General features: G+C 37.1%; 3 protein-coding genes across 3 annotated transcripts; 2 read left to right on the plus strand and 1 right to left on the minus strand.

The window, feature by feature from the left end:
• The first annotated feature begins 241 nt into the window (after window positions 1-241).
• Or4d5 (olfactory receptor family 4 subfamily D member 5) lies at window positions 242-1,186 on the plus strand. The gene has a single exon (XM_005328404.1). It carries the CDS (start codon window positions 242-244, stop codon window positions 1,184-1,186), a length of 945 nt encoding a protein of 314 aa, XP_005328461.1.
• A 5,078-nt stretch (window positions 1,187-6,264) lies between these two features.
• Window positions 6,265-7,260, minus strand: Or6t1 (olfactory receptor family 6 subfamily T member 1). Its single transcript, XM_005328405.3, has one exon. It carries the CDS (start codon window positions 7,258-7,260, stop codon window positions 6,265-6,267), a length of 996 nt encoding a protein of 331 aa, XP_005328462.1.
• Window positions 7,261-24,572: 17,312 nt separating this feature from the next.
• LOC101964195 (olfactory receptor 8B3) lies at window positions 24,573-25,508 on the plus strand. The gene has a single exon (XM_005328422.2). It carries the CDS (start codon window positions 24,576-24,578, stop codon window positions 25,506-25,508), a length of 933 nt encoding a protein of 310 aa, XP_005328479.1. The 5' UTR covers window positions 24,573-24,575.
• The last annotated feature ends 549 nt before the right edge of the window (window positions 25,509-26,057 follow it).

The raw sequence follows: 26,057 nt of genomic DNA on the forward strand, positions 1-26,057 counted from the left end.
AGTTCCCTCTATTTTTAGATTTTACTAGGAACTTAGAGTTTCTCTGGGCTTTTCTAGAATCACAAGAAAGGAGTCTTTCTCTTTCACATGCATGGTGTCCAATAGCACAACTCACAACATTCTTCCTATGGAATGAAACAGTTGATAATTACTAAGATGGGCTGGAGAAAACTATTTCAGGGAAGCTTGCAGATACCTCGATGAATATGTCCATTTTCTTCAGTAGGTTCACACCACGCAGATGAATCCATCAAATCATTCCCAGGTGACGGCATTTGTTCTACTGGGGCTTTCTCAGGTATGGGAGCTTAGGTTCTTCTTCTTCATTTTCTTCGCAGCTGTGTACTTTATGACTGTCACTGGAAATCTCCTCATTGTAGCCATAGTGACCTCTGATCCACGCCTGCACACAACCATGTATTTTCTCTTAGGCAATCTTTCTTTCTTGGACTTTTGCTACTCCTCTATCACTGCACCCAGGATGCTGGTCGACTTGCTCTCAGAAAACCCCACCATTTCCTTCTCTGCCTGCCTGACTCAGCTTTTCTTCTTCCACTTCATTGGAGGCATCAAGATCTTCCTGCTGACTGTCATGGCATATGACCGCTATGTGGCCATTTCCCAGCCCCTACGCTACACGCTCATTATGAACCAGACGGTGTGTGGGCTCTTCATGGCAGCCTCCTGGGTGGGGGGCTTCATCCACTCCATTGTACAGGTTGCACTGACTATCCAGCTGCCCTTCTGTGGGCCTGACAAGCTGGACAACTTTTATTGTGATGTGCCTCAGCTGATCAAATTGGCCTGCACTGACACTTTTGTCTTAGAGCTTCTGATGGTGTCTAACAATGGTTTGGTCACCCTAATGTGTTTTCTGGTGCTGCTGGCATCCTACACAGCATTGCTAGTGATGCTCCGAAGCCACTCTCGGGAGGATCGCAGCAAGGCTCTGTCTACCTGTGCCTCTCACATTGCTGTGGTGACCTTAATCTTTGTGCCTTGCATCTATATCTATGCAAGGCCTTTTCGGACATTCCCCATGGACAAAGCAGTCTCTGTGCTGTACACAATGGTCACTCCCATGTTGAACCCTGCCATTTATACCCTGAGAAACAAAGAAGTGATTATGGCCATGAAGAAACTGTGGAAGAGGCAGAAGAATTTTATTGGTCCCCCAGAGCGTTGACCCCCAGGTTAGCAGAGACAGGGTTCTGAGAATCTGAGAAATGCTTCGCTGTACTAACTTGCTTGAGAAAACCCATACAGTAGATAAAGCTCCTTCCCTATTGCTTGTCCATTGTTTAGAATCACAATTTCTGGTGACATAACTTTTAGCCAATCTAGAACATGGGATGCTGTCTAAAGAAAAAGTCTCCAAGTTCCATGCAGAAATACCATATGGTTCAGAGAGCACCTTCCTAGATGAGCATGTTGGCCTTGCCAAGAAATTTCCAGCTGCAGTATGCATGGAGGTGGTAAACCTGGGGTCTTTCTTGCTATCACTTCTTGGACACAAAACATATTTGAAGCGCTCAAAACACTTGTCATCTTCCTGGAGATAGGATGGGATATGAAGGTTAAAATAAAAGTGAGATCCTTATTTCAAGAGACTGACTAAATGTCTGTCAATGAAGAAGAAGAAAATTATGTCCGTCAAATTAATTTTTTCCTCATAGTTTCTCAAGGTCATTGTTGCTATCATTATTGCAATTATTGTCATAGTCTTCCTCTTCATCTTCTTCATCTAAACAGCATTTGGTAAGAGCTTATTATGTCAGGCATTATATCAAGTGATTTATATTTATTATTTATTTTAACTCATTTTAAAAGATGAGTCAATTGTGGGTTAGAGACACTTAAATAACTTATTGAAGGCCACGGAGCTCATTTCTGGAACCCAATGTACATATGTCTACATAACTTTGAAGCCCAAATTCTAGATAATATCTAATCTTCTTAAGGCTCCTAAAAGTCAGTATCTCTTTGTGAATTTTTGTTGATTAGACTCACATCATGGGTAGAATTGGAATTTTAAATTGGACTAGGTCAAGTGTGGTTGTGAGAGTCAGGCAGATTGGAAATTGGAATATGGGCAGATAATTCATGGAGAAATGGACACATGAAGAATGTGGAATTGGAGAAGGAGATGTAGAGAATTAAGGGGGAATTTTCTTGAGGGGACAAACATCCAGAAGACTTGTATAGGTGAGTAGTTTTTTCTATACTTTTGCTTAAAAACTCATTCTTACATTCAGCTACCTTTTAAGCTTTGCAGAAACACAGATGACTGCTTTGACAGTATTTCATCCTCTGGTTCTTAAATAGAAAGTAGTCTCTACTTCAGCTTAAGAAGTGATAGAAAAATGATTATAGACTTCTTTCATCATCTCTATATTCTTTTCTAATATCTTATTCTCGCCTTGATTCAGATTGCTATATATGCTATGACAAAGTTTGTCAATCAAATCTCACCAGAATTGTGAGGGTTGTACCTTTTTATCACCACATGCATACATAAGAATATTTGTAAAAATAAAACAAGCAAGGTTTTTCAAATTTAACTTTTTGACTGATTATAATCAATCAGTGTTACCCTTCATGGAATCTGTCATCTTTGCATTATGTCATTGTTCTTCACTTATGTTTTAATAAGTCACTATAAGCAAAGTTGCTTCCCACAATACAGCCAACTAAGAAGAAATGTTTAGATACAAGGACTAGAGCATGGGTCAGTGTCCAAATAGAAAAGGCCTAGGATTAGAGAAAAGGGAGTTGGGATATTAAAGGAAAGGACATGACAGAGTAAACACTTCATCTGTTAAAGAGAGTGCACATTAGTGGAAAGGGAATTTTAGAGTTACAATACCTAAGTCAGAGTTCTTTTCTCATGGCATGAACTTGAAGTAGAGCCACATATTTACTTAGATAAAATCATGTGTGCAAGTAAAATGTAGTTTCTTTATTTTTAATAACTGATATTATTTTCTTTACAAGGATTACTTGGCTGGGCAATTGAAGAAAATTAGGCACATCTAGTACCCTTACTTCTGTATATAAAATCATACAGTTCTTTTAAGTAGATGTTCATTTTCTTTACAAAATAAATCAGGCTTTAGGATTCTGCCATCTGCCTTCTGGCCTGAGCTGTCTTTTGGATTCACAACTGGACCTGAGAATAGTTCTATCTCTGTGTTGGCCCTGGATGCTCACTGACAAGGCTTGAAGTTGGGTTTCTCTGTTTGGTCAGGGCCTGGTGATGCTCCAGTTCCAACAGTCTCATCTATGCTTTGCTTTGGGTTAAGACCAATGATGAGTCCCTTGACTTATCTCTATCATTTCCTGGTCACGGTTTTCGTTCTATAGAGTGCAATTATCTTACCCCCGTCACTGTGACCCCCATGATAACCCTACTGATGTGGTTCAGACTACATCTGTACTCTGCCTGGGGGCGGGTACAGTCAGTCATGTATTCTATCTGTGTCTCACAGAGACCCAGAGTGGCCCTTCCTTTTCCTCACCATCCTGTTTCTCTTAGATGACTTTAATTATGCCACACATCAGCTCATTTGGTGGACAGCCTGTGGGGTGAGCTCATTCCAGATGTCTTTCTGTGGTGCAAGAGAAGGTCTCCTGACCTTGGCATTCTCCTCAGTGCCACCCCAGAGGCAGTAAAGAGCACCAAGAAGATCTCTGATCATCCACTCCCCTGTCCCTTTATTCCTTCATTTGTTTTTACCATTATCCTTTCTCGTTTTACCAGAATCTTCTTTAGGTAAAAATTTATGTTCTAGTAAGTTATTCAGGCCTTGACATTTGTGTGTTAAAATGACAATAAAAGGAAGAAGAAAATCCTGTCTTTCTTAGCCAACAAACAAATTTCATGACTATTTTCTTGATATAAATTGCAAGTCTCAAAAATTATTGATGTCTTCTTTGGTCCTGTTCTCTTTTTATGTACCTTATGGTAAACTTTTTGGAGTATAAAGCTTAATGAATACCTGATTTAAAGAGGCAATTTAAATGCTTTGATTTATTATGCACAAAGTATTTTCCTTTTGGACTACCAAATAGTTCTTATAGACTCTACAATCAATGTGTCTGAACAGAATAGGAGAAGTTATACAAAAGCACAGAGATTATTAGAAATTGAACAAAATGACTTTTCTTCAGTGTTTGTGCCTGTTTGAACTAAAAGTTTATTTAACGTTTTTCTGTTTGCAATGAAACTTAGGTTGCTGAAAAATCTAAATAGAGTTATAATCATTGAAATGATAAGATTTTTTTAAAAAAATATATTTCTTGTTGAACCAACCACAGCCATTACAGAAATGATAGGATTTTAAAGCTGCTTGACACAGAGTAGTTTGTTTATCCTTTCTTTATTCTGAAAATGAAATCTGATTTTCCAAGATTACTTGATTTAATTTGTACACCAAAAATGGCAGATCAATGTCCAAAAGGCTGTTACCTTCCTATTATTGTTCCTATAAAAATAATTACCTAGAGTCCTCCTAAAATAGATCAATATGGCTCAGGTGGCCCAATGGGCACTGGTGATGATTGGAATTTAGGACTGTAGATGAATCTGGAACAGGCTATTTGTTCATGTCCTTGGCACATGCAACTTAAAAGCTAACTATGTTCAGAGTGTTATAGTTCTTCAATTAACTTGCTTTAGGTGTGGTGAATTTATAGTTTTTCCTGCAGTATACAATAAAGTATACTAACTTAGCCTCAGTTTCTCATACTTAGTATGTATAGTGTCAGAGTCTACATCTTTCTCTCTCTCTCCCTATCCAGATATATTTTTATATACTATCTATCTATCTACCTACCTATCTCCTACCTATCTTCTATTCATCCATCCATATTACCACTAATATAATACTAATGATGGCACTTACTATCAGAATCTAAAAGTGAAGTGTGTTTGAACAGACCTAGATATAATCTGCACTCTTTTAAAAATCATATAGAATTACAGATTTCCAGAGTCAAACATGATTTCTCTTATCTAACTTAGGGTTCCATAAATCAGTTTAAGTGTTCCATAAACAACTTGAAATCCTTTGCTAAGTTTTAGGTCTCTATATAATACTTTGGGGAGGAAAAAGGTTATAAATTTCATGAAATTCTCAAAAAAGGTATGTGAGGGGCTGGAGTTGTGGCTCAGTGGTAGAGCGTTTGCCTAGCAGGTGCGAGGCGCTGGGTTCGATCCTTAGCACCACATAAAAATAAATAAAATAAAGATATTTAAAAAAGATATGTGATCCCCCCCAAATATTAAAAGTTATGTTATTCAGTTCCTTTATTTTACACATGAGGAAGACAAGGAAAAACAAGAAAGAAAATTGTATTCTTAAGTATAATGCTAGTGTTGTGCTTGTTACTATGATCTATTAGTGAAGTGTGTTTTAAGAGAGCTAGATACAATCTATAATTCTTTCAGAGAATACAAAATTATAGATTATTAGAGCCCAAAACAATTTCTCTTATCTAATTTAGGGTTCTGGAGATGCACAGGGCCAGCAAATGGCTGTACCATTCTTACTAATTGGAGCTTCTTAATATTAACAGAGCTGCTTTGACTAGGTCCTGCTCACCTTTCCATCCCTGTGTTTTCCTTCACTTTGCCTCATATGTGATCATACTGTACTTTGAGTTTCCTAAATATACTTGAGGCCCTCTGAGTCTTTGTATCTACAGCTTGTGCTGCAGGAAACACTGGTGGCTCCTTTCTTCATCTGGCTTATTTCTACCAAAATTAAAGAACCACTTGTCACTGCAGCCAGAACTGGCTTTCTCAAATCAGAGGTTCTGGTGGTTTTGTTTGTAGCCCCTGTTCTAGGAGAAGGAGTCCTTACCAGGCCTCTTACCTCTAAACTCTAAGTTACAATTTCCATGTTTAGCCTGCCCTGGTTGACAGTGTGATTTGTGGGACTGAAGCAGTGATGGGGCCCTTCAGCATACACGTGGAAAAGGATCTGCCTTTCTGCATTGAGGCCACACACTGCTGCAAGCTCTCAAATTCAAATATTCCACCTCAGAAGGAATGTGTCCTAATCAGAATTCTAAAATTTTGGCCAATTGGGTTTGGCTTCTCTGTGGGGGTGTGGAGACATTAAAAGAACTACAGGCAGAATGATGAGAGTTAACTCTGATATTTCTTATTGCATATTTATTCAGACTAGCTGAGAAAGTTGTAGGGCATTGCCTGAGTCTTTAAAAAAATTCTAGCACATTAAAAATATTTCCCATATATATTTAATTTCCCAATTTAATAGGGATATTTCCTTTTACTTGTGACCCACATAGTTTCCTGGAAACAGTGGACCAGTGCCACCTCAGGGCATCTCTCAGCACCTGCTTCACCTTGTCATTGCGGAGGCTGAAGATAAATGGGTTCAGGAGAGGTGTGATGATACAATTCAGGACAGAGACACCTTTGTTGAGCAGCATGGACTGAGCCTCTGACAAACGGATGTAGAGAAAGATGGAACTGCCATAGAAGATGACCACCACTGTAAGGTGTGAGGCACAGGTGGAGAAGGCTTTTCTTTTCTCAGCAGCTGTGGGGGCCCTGAGGACAGTGGCAAGGATAAAGGCATAGGAAACTGAGGTCAAGGTCAGAGAGCCCAGTAACACCAATGAAGAGAGCAGGAAAGCCACCAGCTCCAGCAGGGAGGTGTCCCCACAAGAGAGCCTCAGCAAGGGCCAACTGTCACAGAAAAAGTGGTCGATCCTGTTGGGGCCACAGAAAGGGAGGCTGACCATGAGGATGGTGGGGCAAAGTACCCAGAGGAACCCAGTTAACCAGGAAGCCAGCACCAACTGGGAACAGACATAACCACTCATCAGAGTCTCATAGTGGAGAGGTCGGCAGATTGCCAAGTAGCGATCCAGAGACATGACTGCTAAGAGGAAGAAGTCGGTAGTGCCTAGGAGGAAGTAGAGATAGGACTGGATCATGCAGCTGGCAAATGAGATGGTGTGATCCCCTGTGAGGATGATGTCAAGCATCTTGGGAACCACAACAGATACCAGCAGCAGCTCCAGGAAGGATAGGTTCCTCAGGAAGAAGTACATCTGTGTGTGCAGGCGGTGGTCCATCCAGCTGAGCACTATGATTAGCAGGTTGCCTGTGACTGTTACAATGTATGTCACCATCAACCCCAGAAACAAAAGCATCTGCAGGATGTGGTTATTGGGAAAGCCCAGTAGGACAAATCCTGTTACCTGAGTCCAGTTTCCAGAGCTCATCTCCAGTCACCTGCTAGAGAAATGAAACACAACTTTATAAAATGGTTTATCGCTACCAATCATCATTTTATCAATCAATAAAATTATACAGAATATTTAATTCTGTCTTATATTCTGGTAATATGTTGATTCATATTTCTGTCTAAGTGGTTTACAAAAACAAACAAATTATGATAGCAGGCAGTTAGTAATAAATAACACAGATGGTATTGAACACCAGTTTTGTATTTGGAAATTTATGTGCAGTATCCCCTCTTAGCTACCCTTAACATTAGGTTTTATTATTCTCAAGTAAGAAAAGGATGCCTAAGGAAGTTTAAGTGACTCTTCAATGAGCAAAAAGGGAGCAGCGGTAAAGGCAGTTTCTTAGGCAGCCTCTGTGAGTCTAACACATTGCTATTTCCATTGTTTGACTTAAGCAGAGAACCACATTCCTAGATAGTATGTCCTTGGAGGAATCTGCTGGAATAGAGGGATCAGGGAAGAAGTTGCAGAGGAAATGTGCCATGAGAAAAGTTTTGCTTATACCAAGAACTGTTTCAGTATTTATGGCATTAATATGTCTTGGCATATCATAAAATAACATTTTAAAAATTTGGGCTTTTGTGTCCTTGGAGATTTTATCTTCATTAATCAACTGGGAAACCATATAGATTTGGACAGTACAAAGCTCTAATTCCATTAATAAGTGTTATTTTTCTCCACTCCCAGACTTTTGTAGGTTATAAGAAATCTCTCCTTCTGGTGTAAAATGTACTAATCTCAAATGCAACTCTTCTAACATTCAAGTAGCATAAAACAGAGAGAAAGCAGGAATGTTACCAAAAAAGATAGGATGTATCAACTTGCTCCTCAACTTTCTGCCTTACTTTGGAGATAAATTTATTTTGTCCTTGGAGTTTTGGGAGTCTTGTGAAATTTATCTACATATTTTGAAGGATTGGGTTTCACAAGACATCTTGGTTCCAAGATCCTTTTCTTACATGTTGCACTAAATACTCAGACTTGTATAATTCTTGCCTATCAATTAGGGAAAATGTTGTCAAATATTCTAGGAGAAAAAAATGAAAGTCATCATCAAATTACTATTTGTCAAGGAATGAAATATTGAGAGTTGTGACAAAATTTAATCCAGTATCATCTATTAGTACAGAATACTAATGTTAAAGATGAGAACCACACATTTTCTCATTGTGCCTAAAATCACTTTAACAGAGAATATTGATTGAGGTCAGGAATCCTTCTTCAATGATGAAGAGAGAGGACTAAGGCAAGTTCTCTCAGTATCAGTTTTGGCAGAAATAAGTCCTGGGACTTAAGTAGCTAGCTAATAATAAAACTTCATTTTGCTGGAGTCTGTATGTCTAAAATCAAAGAAATACCTTAATGACACTCCAAGAAGTTTGCTTGAGCTGTATTGTAGGGTAACAGTGTTACCGTGGCTATTTCCAAAGTATGGGATAAATATTATTAAAAGTAACTTATAAAGTCTAGCTGTCAGTATCATTTTCTGGTTATTATAAGATATATACACTAGAGTCTGAAATCCAGCATTCCTTTAAGAGTTTAACCCGAATAATCACAAGTTCCCAAAGACCTTCCTCAATTGACTTGCTGTATCTCATATAAATCTAGATAATAGCAATATCATCCCTGTACATACATGTTTAAATTTTGTCATTTTGAACCTCAAAATAATCTTGTTGATCAGGTTACTTAATAAGTAGGACAATTTACCAAACGTCCCACAATTATACGCTGTTTGTATTCTTGTTGGAAATGCATTCTTGTTTATATGCATTTTGCATTAAAAATACTTCTTGACAAAATGAGAATCAGTGAAGGGAATTAGAACTAATGGGGACACACACACATTTTTATTCAATCAACATGACTTACACAATTAGGTAGCTACTATTATTGTCTACAACTGAACAAGATGGAATATAGCAGTTTTAAGTAAAACACACACATACACACACACACACTCACACACACACACACACACACACACACACACACACACACACAAAACAAACTCAGGTAGAACCAAATTTCTGACTCTGATTTCTGACTACAGCACAAACTTACAATCATAGTATGTATAACTATGAACCTTGAACCCACTGGGGAGCAGGTTGTGGATACTGATTTGGATATTGCATTCTTTCTTGGTTAAATCACTTAGCAACTACACAAGGCAGGCATTATTATTTTCTCCATTCTACAGACAAGGAGAAAGTACTCACATTAGTAAGTAGTGGAATTATTGATTACAATTTTATTCTGATTTCAGCGCCTGCACTTTTAACCTAAAACTATTGTCTTATATGAGAGTTATCTTATGTGAGTAATACAACTAACTGTGCAGTTGCCTCAGAGCAACAATAAAACAAATTTAATATCAGATTCTATTTGTTACCTTACTTCATTTGTCAGTTGATGATAGGAGTTTTTCACAGAGTAATTAATTGAGTAGTTTGAAGATTTGATCTTGAAAAAGAGAAAACATTTTCCAGATTTTCTTCCACTCTCAGAAGATGGATACCTTACCCTCATTAGATCATAGAAACTTGTTTGTCCTTGTCCTCTATGTTCTGTCACAGGCTACATAAATTATATTACATAGAAAGGGACAGCATTCTGTCTGGATACAAAGATGAAGGATCAACCATGATTTATTTATAATCACCAATTCTTTATAGATCTGGAATCACAGAAGTACCTGCCTATTTTAATAATCTCCAGTAAGTATTCCCTCATGGAATTTTGCTTCTTACCCTAATTCTGATGGATTATTAAAACCCTTCTAGAAGGTGGAGCTCTCCCAGCAGGGCTCACCCTAAACTTGTGCTTATCAGACCCTTTGTTGATCCCTTCATCCTTGGAGACCACTTACATTTGGACCTCTCTCTCTGGCTGAGTGATGTGTGCTAACCTTGTCATCTCTGAGTTAGTGTCTTTCTCATGTTAAAGCCGTCCTGTGCTATTTGTAAGATCATCACTTGGTTTTTGCTTTCTTCTCTTTAGATATACTCCTGGTGTCTTGAAGTTGGTATAAAATTAGCATCTTTTTTTTTTATTGTTGGTCGTTCAAAACATTACACAGTTCTTAATACATCATCTTTCACAGTTTGATTCAAGTGGGTTATGAACTCCCAACTTTACCCCGTATACAGATTGCTGTTTCACATCAGTTACACTTCCATTGATTGACATATTGCCTTTCTAGTGTCTGATGTATTCTGCTGTCTGTCCTATTCTCTACTATCCCCCCTCCCCTCCCCTCCCCTCCCCTCCCCTTTTCTCATCCCTGTTTAATGTAAATCTTCTTCTCAAGCTCTTCGTCCTTACCCTGTCCTTGTTTACTCCCCTTATATCAAAGGGGTCATTTGGTATTTGTTTTTTAACGATTGACTAGCTTCACTTAGCATAATCTGCTCTAATGCCATCCATTTCCCTCCAAATTCTATGATTTTGTCGTTCCTTAATGCAGAGTAATACTCCATTGTGTATAAATGTAAAATTAGCATCTTATTAATCAAGTGTTATTGATTTTTTTTCCTGAGAGTGTGAAAAACCTGCATCAGAATTGCCCCGTTTGTTTCTTAGAAATGCTGATTTCTAGCTTCTACCCATAAATATACAATCATTCTCTAGGGTTAAGATCCAGGAATACAGATTTTTAACAATTTCTTTGGGTTCTTATTATCTTAAAGTTTGAAGAATACTGTTTTAGAAAGAAAGAAAAATATAGAACAGGTTTGTGTATGATTAGGGTAAAGGAATGAGTTAAACAGGAGATGAAGATACAGAAGAGCTCAGCTATGTGAAGCCTTGTTTTCTAAACTAAAAATATTGTCAACTTTCTCATGTGGTGATACAACTGACTTTAAAATGCCCTAGAGCAGCAATAAATCTAAGCCTTTGAATTCTCATTACATTACAGATGGTTGTCTTGCACTCCAATATCCCCATGGGTTTGCAGAGATTACTCTTTTTAGGGGCTGGCTAAATATCCCCATAAAGGTAAGACAGAACACCTGCTGTGTGCCAGGTTCTACTAGGTATTGAAGATACAAAGTTGAATAGTGTAGGAGCCCATAGTTTAATAAGGATTAGATCTATGCAAATGATAAATTTCATCAGAACTCAATGAAGGCCATAATAAGAGTAAAACCAAAGTCTTATGGGGCCAGAGTAAAGAAATGCACACAGTTTGTTTGGGGACAGCATTAACTACTTCAGAGTATTTCATAAAGAGATTGGTGACATTTAATTGGGCACTTAAGGATGAATATTTTTCACATCAAGAAGGGAAGTGAAGGCTGGGTATGAGAGCACATGCCTGTATCCCAGTGACTCAGGAGGCTGGAAGCAAGATGATCATAAATTTGAGGCCATCCTAGGCAACTTAGACTCTGTCTCAAAACAAAAAACAAAAAGGGCTGGAGATACAGCTCAGTGGTAGAAGAGCACCCACAGGTTTTACCCCAGAACAAAACAAAAAACCAAGTGAGCCTTTTAGTTTTAAAGTAGCAAATCACAAACTGTTTTTTTTTTTTAGTTTTTCAATAGGAAAATGAAATTATGAAGATTATAAAATTACTGTTTAAAATATATGTCATAGTTATTACATAAGTAGATTCTGCTTAAAGGTAGCAAGAACAAAGCATACAGTTTGGACAATATGTATGCTTAATTTAATTAAATTCAGTGGGCTTACAGACTCAGAGCATAAACAGAGTTGACCCTGGAGACAATAGAAATTTAAACTTTACCTTTGGATCTTTCCCATTGCTCCCAGTAGTGCTACAACCCTTATATGATATTCTTTATTTTAAGTAATTGTAAAATAACATGGTTAATATAATTTAAAAATATATGAATATTTTACAGTTATTTACATATAAACACTTCAAGTGTGTGTGTATATATATGTGTGTGTGTGTGTATATGTATATATATGTGTGTGTGTATGAATATATGTGTGTGTGTGTGTGTGTGTGTGTGTGTGTGTGTGTGTATACACACACACACTGTTTTGGGATGAGACGTTTGTCTTGTGCTCTCTCAATTATAATAGATCACCAGTTATCCCTCTGCATGTAAAACTTGATCTTCACATGAAATTAGTGAGTACTTTAAAGTTTTCTGAAAGCTGGAAGCTTGGTGCTTTGGCCCCTAATAAAATAGAAAGTTGTAGGCTCATTTTCCGGATACTTAAAAGATGAAAATAAGGTCTCTGCATAACGTCATCCTGTACTTGGTGTGCTCAAGTGTTGATCTATGTAGAACCCAACAACTAAAGAGATGGAGAGGTCACATCCATATCTCCTATCAGTAAACAAAAATTTTATAGCTGTGCACAATTATTTTTCAGTCGCCCAAATTCATATGGCTTAAAGAACATAATAAAGAGAACACCTCAATCCCAATGATTAAAGTTCTAATTCAGGATTAAGACTAAGTTTTAGGCATACAAATTTATTTGAGATGAGAGTTTCATTAGTTGGCTCCTCTACCTGTTCCAATGCTGCATTTCATGGGCTCCTTTCCTGGATCTGCTTGAAGAATGTGCACTCAAACTACACAAATCCTGTTATGATCAGTGGAGCACACATAGAAGGGTTCTTGCACCAAGGGGTCCTTTTGCTTCAAGTAATACCAAGTAAAACTCCTTAATGGTGTTGAAAGAGAAGTGACTACAACTTTGCATAGTTATTTTTTCCACATCCAATTAAAATTGACTTAAAGTTACTTTGAAGATAAATCTCAAAAGGAAACAACTTTGGACAAAGCTTACTAAAAATAGCAAAGTAATTAGTCCTTCAAGGATTTAAGGGATGAGATGTTTGAGATTTGAGATTTGTTATAGAGTGGCAACTACACTTTTTCAAACAAAGGCTAAGCTATTTCTTGGGTAATAAGAATAGAAGAAAATTTGTTATTGAATTCAAACTTTGGAAAATTCTCTTAATTTAAAAAAAATATTTATTTTTAAGTTGTAGTTGGACACAATACCTTTATTTTATTTATTTATTTTTATGTGGTGCTGAGGATGGAACCCAGGGCCTCGCATGTACTAGGCGAGTGCTCTACTACTGAGACACAACCCTGGCCGAATTCTCTTAAATTTGTGAGTGACTTAATGAGGCCTTGGTTATCTTAACTATGTAATGAAATAATTAAAATTAAGTGTATAAGTTTTAGTCAGCTTTTTTTGCTGACTAAAAAAATTTTAGAGCAGAAAGGGTTTATTTTGGGGTTCATGGATTCAGAGTTCTCAGTCCATAGGCAGTTGGCTGCATTCCTTGGGGCTTGAGGTAAAGCAGAACATACTGGCAGAAGAGTGTGGCAGAGGAAAGTGGCTCAGGACATCACAGCAGGAATCAGAGAGAGATATAGAGATAGAGATTCTAGGATTGAGAGAGAGAGAGAGAGAGAGAGAGAGAGAGAGAGAGAGAGAGAGAGAGAGATTCACTCAATACATACAAAATATATACCCAAAGGCATGTACCCAATGACCCATTTCTTCCAGCCACACCCTATCTACCTATAGTTACCATCCAGTTAATCTCTATAAAGGGATTGATGCATTGATTAGGTTAACTCTCATAACCCAATTATTTTACCTCTAACTTTGTTGCATTGTATCGCACACAAACTTTTGGGGGACATTTAATATCAAAACCATAATAATATATATGTGATCAGCTCTAATGACAAAACTCACCCTATTTAGACCTTGAAAATTTGGTCATATATTAGTTATCATATACTTTCATCAACTTGGATAAGTTACTTAAATTTTCTGAGCTTCAATTTTCTCATCTATAAAATAGGTTTCATAGGACTTTTAAGAGAATGCATTGTGTACATTTTGCACCCAGGTGATTAAGACAAATTTGAAAACGCATTTGATGATCATTACCAAGTAGAACAAATAAAATTCTTTTCTCATTTACATCAATTATATAAACTCAAAGTATCTACTTTTCCAGTTCTCTGTCTACTCTACACTCCCCCCAACAAATGCTGAACTTAAAGCTCATTAAAATCACACTGAACTGTTATGAGCCTGTACCTTTCTTTTTTTCCATTTCATTAAGATATTATTATCTTTTTTTTTAAATCAAGATTTTCTTTGTTTCACAATGGCACAAATTACACTTCATTCACATAAATATACTCATATTTTTCTTGAAACATGCAGCCTTTGGGTGTCTTCTCCCTACCATAGGCAGACTATTACATTCTTTTTCCTTCTTTCTCCCTAAAGGGAAACACAATCCTGAAGTTGGTATGTATTTGTCCCACCTGTTTTTATAATTTTTCTGAATTTGTATATACCTAGTATATACTTTTGTTTGGTTTTAAATTTATATAAATAACATATCCTTTTGTTATGGGGCAGAGCGCTCAGAAAACCTACCAAGTCGATTTGTCCCAATTGGAGAGTCTTTATTTAGCCATCCGGTTGGAGACTGCTCCCCACAGGACCCACAACTGTCTCTGCAGGGAACAGCCTTGAGCCTGAGCATTTCAGGGTCTTTAAAGACAAAAACTGCAAAAACCACATAACAGGTTGATGTAGCTGCAAGCAGGCAGGGGTACAGAAGCTGAGTTGGGCAGTTAGTGAAAAAATGCAAAGGGCACATTGGTATTTCCCTTGGGACTTTCCAGGTTGGCATAGCAGCAAGCAAGCAGAAGGGAAGTGGGTCAAAATGACCTTAGTTGAGTACAAGTTAGAGAATGGTTACTAACATCTAGACAATCAATCTCTGTCAAGGTACATTGCCCAAGAAAAATGGGAACCAAAAAGAGAACAATTTTACATTGTATAAGAATTGTCATTTTGTGTTGCTAACCATGCTATGCTAAGCAACTATTGATAGCTACAGAGGTGGAGTGTTTCCAGGGGAGAAGCATTTCTTATATGACATGGAGTCTCAGGGTAAAATGGAATCTGCTTGGTCATTGCCCATATAACCTGGCCCATAACATTTTTGCTATTTACTTGCCTTTCTGATGTTGTTTTGATGATCTATACTGACACATAGAGATCTGTCCATTCACTTGACTGTTATGTAATACATCACAGTAACAACTTATATACTATTTATTCGTTCTGCTATTGACACGAATTTGACCCCACACCTTTCTAGGTACAGTTCTTCTGAAATATTTTGCACACCTGGAGCATGAAATAGATTTCTAATAGTATTAGTTTAATAGATATTCAATAAAATATAAGGTGCATATTTAAAAGTTTTATTGATGGTTGTCCAACCTTGGTTGAAGTTAAGAAATGTGAAGTCATGTCAAATTGGGTACTTTTATTTGTATGTTTTTATTCACTTTATGCTAATCGTAGGGGTTCATATAATAAAAGGGTATATATTTCATTATAAAAAAGATAAAGAATAATTTTACATTGATCAGAATTATCTGACTAGAGAAAAATTTCCAAACATTCTAGCCTCCATAAGTAAGAGGATGATGAATTTAATAAAAGCTAAACACTTTTAATATGGGAAAAGGGAATCAGTGAGGACCCTGCCTTGCTCTAATTTTCAGGAACTAAAGTGTACCCAAGAGGGTTAAATACTAGAGTGGGTACTGTGAACAAAACTTTCTATCGTTAACCGCTATATTGGGTCAACTTTGTATACTCTTGGAAGTCAATTCTGGAGTCCCTGTCTGGAATCTATTTCCTAAGTATAGCTGGTGATTTTGTAAGTACTTAATCCCCTTTAATTCTTCTTGCTTAAAATTCCTAGAATCTTTTCTCTTTCCTTCAATGAATCCTAACTAACACAAATCTCAATTAAGATGGACTTCTGTGAACTATAATAATTTCCTTAACCAGAGGATATTTTTCTATTCTAATGTACCCCAAAGACTTTTCTCATAGAAACAAGAGAAGAAACAAGAAATGAATCCCCAAAGAATTATTCAATGTCATGTAAGTTTATATCTGTAGGTCATCCTGAGAAATAAAATTCCTATGTGACAATATTTTATTTTAAAACAATGATCAGTTCGAGGGGGAATTAATATCATTTCTATCTTTTAAAAATGGTCCCCCTTTAAAAAACGTCTACTTAATTGGCTAACCCATGTAAATGGGTTAGGAGAAACTGAAATATCTATTGTTTATCTGAATTGCCTTAGAAATTACTCTATAGCATTAAATTATTCATTGGAATGTTGCCCAAATTGAGAATCTATATTGAAGTATGTGAAGTATATATCATTCTGGACCCTTTTCTGGAATCTGATTATTCTCCTAAAGAAGATCATGTATTGGTGTGTTTAAATGCTATTGTTGAGTGCTACTTATCTTTCCTCCATTGCACATCAAAATTTATCTTCATTTGTTACCTAAGTAAGGTGTGTGTGTGTGTGTGTGTGTGTGTGTGTGTGTGTGTATATATATATATATATGTAAAGAATGGTTTATTGATTGTGCTGTAACAGTCTCAGAATTACTAGAATCTAAGAAACAAATCAGAAATTATGCTAAATAGTCAATAGTAACAAAAACAGCATGGTATTGCCACCAAAACAGGCCGGTAGACCAATGGTACAAAATAGAGGACATAGAGACTAACCCACAAAATTACAATTATATTTGACAAAGATACCAAAAACATGCACTGGAGAAAAGATAGCATCTTCAACAAATGGTACTGGGAAAACTGGAAATCCATATGCAACAAAATGAAATTAAACCCCTATCTGTAACCATGCACAAAACTTAATTCAAAATGGATCAAGGACCTAGGAATTAAACCAGAGACTCTGTGTCTAATAGAAGAAAAAGTAGACCCTAATCTTTATCATATGGGATTAGGCCCCAACTTCCTTAATAAGACTCCTATAGCACAAGAATTAAAAACAAGAATAAATAAATGGGATGGATTCAAACTAAAATGTTTTTTTTCTCAGCAAAAGAAACAATCTGTGAGGTGAACAGACAGCCTACATCCTGGAAGCAAAATTTTACCCCTCACACATCAGATAGAGCACTAATCTCTAGGGTATATAAAGAACTCAAAAAGCTAAGCACAAAAAAAAAATACTCAAATAATCCAATCAATAAATGGGCCAAGGACCTGAACAGACACTTCTCAGAAGAGAATATAAAAATCAATCAACAAATATATGAAAAAATGCTCATCATTTCTAGCAATCAGATAAATGCAAATCAAAACTACTCTAAGATATCATCTCACTCCAGTCAGAATGGCAGCTATTATGAAGACAAACAACAACAAGTGTTGGCGAGGATATGGGAGAAAAGTTACACTCATACACTGCTGGTTGGACTACAAATTGGTGCAGCCAATTTGGAAAGCAGTATGGAGATTCCTTGGAAATCTGGGAATGAAACCACCATTTGACCCAGCTATTTCTCTTCGCAGACTATACCCAAAGGACTTAAAAACAGCATACTACAGGGACAAAGCCACATCAATGTTTATAGCAGCACAATTCACAATAGCTAAACTGTGGAGCCAACCTAGATGTCCTTCAGTGGATGAATGGATAGAAAAAATGTGGCATTTATACACAATGGAATATTACTCAGCATTAAAAAAAGAACAAAATCATGGCATTTGCAGGTAAATGGATGGCATTGGAGGAGAAAATGCTAAGTGAAGTCAGCCAATCCCAGAAAAACAAATTCCAAAGTTTTTTTCTGATATGGATGACTCATAGTGGGGTAGGGAGGGAGAGCATGGGAGGATTAGATTAATTCTACATAGGAAAGAAGGGTAGGAGGGAAAGGGAGGGGGAAGGGGATTGGCAAGAATGGTGGAATGTGATGGGCATCATTATACAAAGTACGAGTATGAAGACTTGAATTGGGTGTCAAAATACCTTATCTACAAACAGAGATATGAAAAATTGTGGTATATATGTGTATTAAGAATTGTAATGTAAAAAAATGTACATGTATAATGGCATAAATTGACGTGAATATACTTTATATACAGAGACATGAAAAATTGTTCTCTATATGTGTAATAAGGATTGAAATGCATCCCACTGTCATTGTGTATTTAAAAAATAATAAAATCAATAAAAAAGAAATTATGCTAAATAGCTACCAGATTGCTAAAATCTCAGGCAGCTATAAAAATGAATGATGATGTCTATAGGATGACAGAATAGGAAACTCCAGCCCTTATCTCCCCCACAGAGGGACCAAGGTGGGTATTTGAAGAAAACCATTATAAATCAGTATTTGTCAGAGTTTCAGAGAAGCCCAGAGATTCTGGTGTAGTGAATGGAGTGGCAGTAGTGCTGTGTCACTGCAAAGGGAGGGGTCGACACAAAGAGAGAGAGAAACATGGGACAAATTTGGTACACAAACCCTGTGGAAGGCAGTCTGTACCAAGTTGATGCAAAAACTGCTCAGAGAGCTGTGGTTTAAAATGCACTTGGTGTTTCTCAACTTCTTTTTTTAATTGATTTAAAAAATGGCAGTGGAATGCATTACAATTCTTATTACATGTATACAGCACAGCTGAAAAAGTGAGGTAAAGATCCAGCTTGAGGATCTTTATGCTGAATCTTTTTCATACGGGAACCTGAGAATCCCAAGCAGATATTTCCATAGTAAGTAGTACTTACTGTGTGACCTAAGGTGCATCTGGCAAAGCACTATCCCAAATCGGTTATAGGGAATAGTGGATCCAGCTGGATCAAGACAGAGGCCCAAGCCAGGTGCAGTAGGATGTGCCTGTAATCTCAATGATTTAGGAGGCTGAGGCAGGAGGATCAAAGGTCAAGGCCAGCCTCAGCAATCAGAGAGACCCTAAAGACTTAGTGAGATGCTGCCTCAAGATAGAAAATAAAAAGTTTTAGGGATATGGTTCAGTGCTGACATGCCTCTGAGTTCAATTCCCAGTAACAAAAGAAAAAAAAAAAAGACACAGAGGAGTGCAATCTGAATGACCAGTGGAAAAGGATCAGGGGAATTTTCCAGACAGGTATGATCAAATTGGGGACAGGAGAGTGCAACCTTATATACTTTTTAGCTCTGTGGTGTAAATGACCAACTGAAAATGATCTGGAAAAATCTACTTAGCCCTAGGGATGCAAAGATTTAATCACTCTGGAGTAGTTACTCCAAACAAAGGTTCAAAGTTCTGTTTAGAGTTTCACCCCAGCAGACTGAAATTCCCAAATAAATCTCGGCACCTCTTCCAACCAGGGAGAACAGTAACCTAAGACATATGGACAAAGTCCTAATAGAAGGTACTTCCAGTTCCATCCTTCCTCTACTGCTATGCAGAGAAGCTGAGAGCCGTTTCAACCAGCTAAATATCTAGTGCACTCAAACTGTCAGAGTGGTAAAAATCAAAAATGAGGTTGGATTTAATGTCATCCAGTCCTCTCTTTGAAGAGGCACATTGCTTAAGAAATAAGGGACAGAAGGGCAGGCTGGAATAGAATATAAATACTCAAAGTCAGCTGCCTTAGTAGAAAAATACAAGTTTTTTTTTTTTGAGAGAGAATTTTTTAATATTTATTTTTTTTAGTTTTCGGTGTACACAACATCTTTATTTTATTTTTATGTGGTGCTGAGTATCGAACCCAGCGCCCCGCACATGCCAGGTGAGCATGCTACCGCTTGAGCCACATCCCCAGCCCCACAAGTATTTTTAATTGAAAAATTTTAAATTATTATCATCAACTTTTTAGTTGTTTTCTGGTCATTTTGCTATTGGTTCATCTATCTATCTATACTTATACACATATGTTTCTGTACTTTTTCCAATTTTATTAACATTTTACTTTTCATTCTATTTTTCTAAGAGGTGGTGACTTTTGTTTTAGGTGTTTTTGTCTTTGATATTGTGGAGGGGTTGGTGTTGTTCTGTTCCACTTGCTTGATTGTTTTATCACTCTTATTCTCTTCATCTCTCACTCTAACATCTCTCTTCTCTCTCTTCTTCTCCTTTACTTCCTCCCTCTTTGATGCCTTCATGGGCTATCATGCTTCTACTTTTTCTCTTCTCATTTTTCTTCTCTCTGCTTTTTGCCTTCGTACCCAACTTCTTTACTCTTGATGAAATGTATTGTTAACATCTTTTTAGTTCATGTAGTCTACCCATTTGGGAAATGAAATAAGATGATTCAGAGGGAAACCACCTTATCATGGCGGCTCCCCAAGAATGAATCAAAACAATAAACTGGAGGTATTACAATACCTGATCTGAAATTTTACTACAGAGCTCTAGTAACAAAACATCATGATGTTGGTATCACAACAGACATGAAGACCTGTGGAATACAATAGAAGACCCAGAGACAAATCCATATAGATTCAGTCATATGATACTTGACAAAGGTGCCAAAAATATTAGTTGGAGAAAAGACAGCCTTTTCAAAATGGTGCTTGGAAAACTGAATATCCCTATGCAGAAGAATGAAGCTAGATACTTATTTTTCACCATGCACAAAAGTCAACTCAAAGTGGATCAAAAATTTAGGAATTAGACCAGAAATTTTGCAACTGCTAGACTTTGCATTCCAACATATTGACACCGACACCAACTTCCTTAATGAGATCTCTAAGGCTCAAGAAGTAAAAGCAAGAATCAGTAAGTGTGATGGTGTTAAATCAGAAAGCTTCTTCACAGCAAAGAAAACAATGAAGGACACAAAGAGAGAGACTATATAATGAGAGAAAATCTTTGTCAGCATCTCTTCTAACAAGGGATTAATATCCAAAATATATAAAGAACTCAAAAAACTTAGCACCAAAACAAACAACAAAAACAAAAAGTCAAACCAAACTAAAACAGAAACAAAAATAAAAAACTCAAATAGCCCAATTAATAAATGGATAAAGGAATTAAACAGATACTTCTCAATAGAAGAAATACAAATGGCCAACAAATATATGAGGAAAATGTTTCCTTAGGAATCAGAGAAATGCAAATCAAAACTACATTGATATTTTATGCCACTCCAGTTAGAATGGCAGTCATCAAGAATACAAACAATGATAAATGCTGTCAAGGATATGAGGGAAAATGGTACACTCATACATTATTAGTGGTACTGCAAATTAGTACAATCACATTGGAAAGCAGTTTGGACATTCCTGAAAAGACTAGAAATGGAATCACCATGTGACCCAGCTATTCCATGCCTTGATATTTATCCAAAAGAATTAAGATCAGCGTGCTACCACAATACAGGCACAACAATTGTTTATAGTAGTGCAATTCACAATAACCAAGTGATGGAACCAGCCAGGTTTCCATCAACAAATGAATGGATAAGGAAAGTGTTGTATACATACATAATGGAGTTTTACTTAGCTATAAGAAGAATTAAATTAGAACATTTGCTGGTAAGTGGATGGAACTGGAGAACATCATGCTAAGTGAAATAAGCTAGAATCAGTCAAGGGTTGAATTTTTTCTTATATATGAAAGTTAGAGCAAAATAATGGAATAAAAGCAAGGAGTCCCCATGAACACAGAAGGGAAATCAGTGGAGCAGAGGAAGGGAGGGATGGGAATAGGGAGGAACTGTGGATGAAATTGAGCAAATTATGCTATGAACATACATGAATGTACCACAGTGAATACCACACATATGTGTATAAACACATATCACATATACTGAAATGGAACAAATTATATTCCATCCATGCATGATTATGTTAGAATGAATCCCACTATTATGTATAAATATAACATCTGATGAAAACATTAAAAGAAGGAAAAGATGCTGGACACATATTAATAAAATGGATGACCATTTGACACATTCTGTCACAACTGAATTAGGCCAATGTGACCATTATGCAGATAGAAGAGGGGAAAGAAATTATATTCATGCAGTGTAAAAATCAACTCATGATCTCTCTGTATTCATTTTGCTTCTGCTCATATCTATACCAGTTACATTCAATTCTAGCTTAGATTCCTGGGATCAAACTCTTCTTGTAATGTGATTTGATATAATATAAACTTGGGGCATATCCTGTTCTTGCATTATGAGAGTTCTGCATATTTCCATAGAAAACACACATTTTAATGAAATCACTATATTCTTTACTGCTATAGTCTGAAGAATGTCTGTCTTGTGGGATACATTTCAAACTCATACTTAGGAAGTTTGGATCTGCTAGTGATTTTGAGGGGTCTGAGAATAATAAATAATGGTTGAGATTTATATAATTTTAAGAATAATTGGGGGGGTTTCCTGATTTTACTTTGTTTACAATTATAATTTTATTTGGGATTTTGCCTATTACATAGCTCTACTTGTTTATCCAATTGGCAACTCAATCACACCATTATAAAAAAATGAATGCATAATTTTTACCAATATTTCCAACTTTCTGTGTTCTATTTGTAATACCGATTTACCCAAATACCGAGGCTTGTATCTTAGGGATTTTTATTTTTGGAGGGGTCTCTTTCCATCCCCTTTGTGAAACATTCTATTGAATCTTCCTGACAATGTCTTCTGCATATGTTTGTTTCTTGGAACCACTCATAGTAGCCTTGTTAATTCAGAGCATTAAAAAAACAAATGTTCATTGTTGTAATTGCCTGCTGTGGCTCATCCTATCTCCATTTCTCTAACTGCCGTCATTCCTTCCAGTGCAACCATATTAATCTTTGTAAGTCTTCACTGTGATGATTTCTGTGCCAAAATAAATAAGTAGAAATCTTGAGTGGCTAATGGGCCTCCCACAGTGAATGGAATCTTGATTTTGGCATTTGAGAAATTCCTGAACTGCACTGTTCCAAACTCGCCTCTGATTTGAGTATATGCTGCCATCATGTGGGGAGAGACATTGGAACCTCACAAAGAGCCTGAATAACTCCCCAGGTGACATCCAGGGAAGGGAGACTGCAGTCTTTCTATGAACTCAGTAACTTGGAACTGAAATCTACTAGATGACCTTTAAGACTCTAGCAGTGGTCTTTACATATCTTACTAATGTTTTTCCTGTCCAGCATTCTTTTCTACAAATAGCACCTTTGACACTATATAAGCCCTTACCTGTGGAGCATGAATTTTGTGTAGTATCCAGTATAGGTTCCAGAAAAAAAATAGGAAAGAGATTCACATCTATTCAACTTTTTATTATGCAAATATGTATTGCGTACCTATACTATATGTCAGGTTTGGCTCTAAGGTGATACAGAAATAGTCTTGAAGAAAAGGCATGGTATCTCTGCACTTTTGGAGCTTAGATTCAAAGGTATGCACATGCATAAATGTGTGTTTATGTGTTGTAAGAAGATAGAAGATAGAAACAAACAACAGTGTGGTATTTCACAGGTGCTGTGGGGGGATTTCATAGGAATAGATACTATAAATACAGGAAGGTCATCTTGATTTTCTGTTGGGGATATGCCCCATTTGGTAGGAAACCAAAACATGGAAAATTATGCAGCTCCAATAAGCCAATGTTACTATCATGAAAAAGATTGAAATTCAGGGCAGATTATTTCTTTTACCTGCAAAGGTTGATCTCTGGGGAAAACACTGGGGAAAATAGATCTTTCAGTATTCAATCAGGTCCCTAGGATTTTCTAACTTATAATAACCCCTTGGGGCATATAAGCAGGTGGTTCTTTTGGCTATCTTCTACCCCATAGGATGGAGAGGACCCACTGGGCAAAGCAACCACTAGAAATCATGATTTGTGTCTCATGACTTCTCAAACATTGGGAGACTAAGGGCTGTGCTCTGACTCTTTCAGTCCAAAACTCACAAAATAGTAATGACAACAATAGAACAGATGCCTCTTCATGGATATTCATCCATAAAGTTAATCAGACCTATTTGGCCCTCCATGAGAATAGGGAAGAAGTATTAACAAGATCCTTTCCTGAAGTCCTGATGCAGAAGGGTGAGGGCTGAATTGTACCTGTGTTGCTATTCTTCTTCCAAACCTTATCTGTGGGTCCAGGGAGTCCTTTAAAAGCCTCTCTCTCTATTGAAATTACCATTGACCCTGAGGTTGGAAGAGGTTGTCCCTGCAGAAATGGATCCAAGATGCTGTAAGGCCAAAAGTAATAATTGGCTTCCTGAACCTTATCCCCTCAGAAATTGCTGTCTATGCATGTTTTAATATTCATCTGCATACATTCTCTCAAGCTTACAAAATGAAAAAAAAAATGAAGACAGAAAATGGTGGGCTAGAATTCATTTCCCCATCTGGCTCTCAATCTCATTATATTGGATCTGGGTGGAGAGAGCTGAATTCTCCTTTTAATGTTACCATTTCTCTTTTTCTCACAGACTCAGACCAGGAAGGAATGGCCTCAGGCAATGGCTCCTCAGTGACCCAGTTTATCCTGCTGGGTTTAACACAGCAGCCAGAGCTCCAGCTGCCTCTCTTCCTCCTCTTCTTAGGAACCTTCATGGTCTCTGTGGTGGGGAACCTGGGCTTGATTGTTCTGATTGTTCTGAATCCTCACCTGCACACTCCCATGTACTACTTCCTCTTCAACCTTTCCTTCACAGATCTCTGCTACTCCTCCGTCATTACCCCCCGAATGCTGATGAGCTTTGTAAATCAGAACATCATCTCTTATGCAAAGTGCATGGCTCAGCTCTTTTTCTTTGCTTTTTTTGTAATTGATGAGTGCTGTATTTTGACATCAATGGCCTATGATCGATATGTGGCCATCTGTAAACCTCTGCTTTACAGGATCACCATGTCCCATCAGGTCTGCTTTATGCTGATGGCAGGTGGGTATGCAATGGGGTTTACGGGTGCCATGGCCCACACTGGATGCATGATGAGACTCATTTTTTGTGATGGCAACATCATCAATCACTACATGTGTGACACACCTCCTCTCCTGAAGCTCTCCTGCACAAGCACCTCCATCAATGAGCTAGTGGTCTTCATTGTGGTGGGTGTCAATATACTAGTACCTAGTCTTACCATCTTTATTTCTTACACTTTGATCCTTTCCAACATCCTCTGCATCCATTCTACAAAGGGCAGATCCAAAGCCTTTAGTACCTGCAGCTCCCACATAATTACTGTTTCTCTTTTCTTTGGATCATCAGCATTTATATATTTTAAATCTTCTCCTGCTGAATCTAGTGATCAAGATAAAGTATCCACAGTTTTTTATACCATTGTGGGGCCGATGATGAATCCTTTCATATACAGTTTGAGGAACAAAGATGTTCAAGTTGCATTGAGCAAGACTTTGAAGAAAAGGGTGCTTGTCTAAGTAGAATTTATATTGTTTATAAGTGGCAAATCCTAGTAAGGGCACTTGATATATAAAACTATGGAGAAAAAAAGTAAGAAATCACAATAAAATGTAATGTATTTAAATTATGGGAAATAAGTAGAGAAAGTTGCATGATAATAAATCCCAAAATGGTAAAGTTGTGAGATTTCTGACTAGGACATATCTAGAATTCCTATGAACTTGTGCCATGGAGATATTGACTTTGACAGTCAATCATCTACTCATTCATTTTAACAAATCTCTGTTACATGTTACAGGGGATTCTGTTCTGAGATATTCTATTGTTTTTCTAAAGAAGAGACATGTGGGTGTGCTCATCTCATTTTGGTCTTTGGTCCCTTCTTAAGGGAATGTGGTAAAGAGAGGCCAAGGATTTTCCTGGGATCCTAATTCTTAAGGGCAGGAAACTGAAATAATCATTTATTTTAGCAGCTAGAATGAAGACAGCCTGCACTGGACTTCACCTTAGGCAAGAATGTGGGTACAAAGACATGCTGTGTTTTCATTGGGAAGTTTACCAGAAAT

The sequence above is a fragment of the Ictidomys tridecemlineatus genome, chromosome 4, assembly GCF_052094955.1.
Source record: "Ictidomys tridecemlineatus isolate mIctTri1 chromosome 4, mIctTri1.hap1, whole genome shotgun sequence".
In the NCBI taxonomy this organism is placed as follows: Eukaryota; Metazoa; Chordata; class Mammalia; order Rodentia; family Sciuridae; genus Ictidomys; species Ictidomys tridecemlineatus.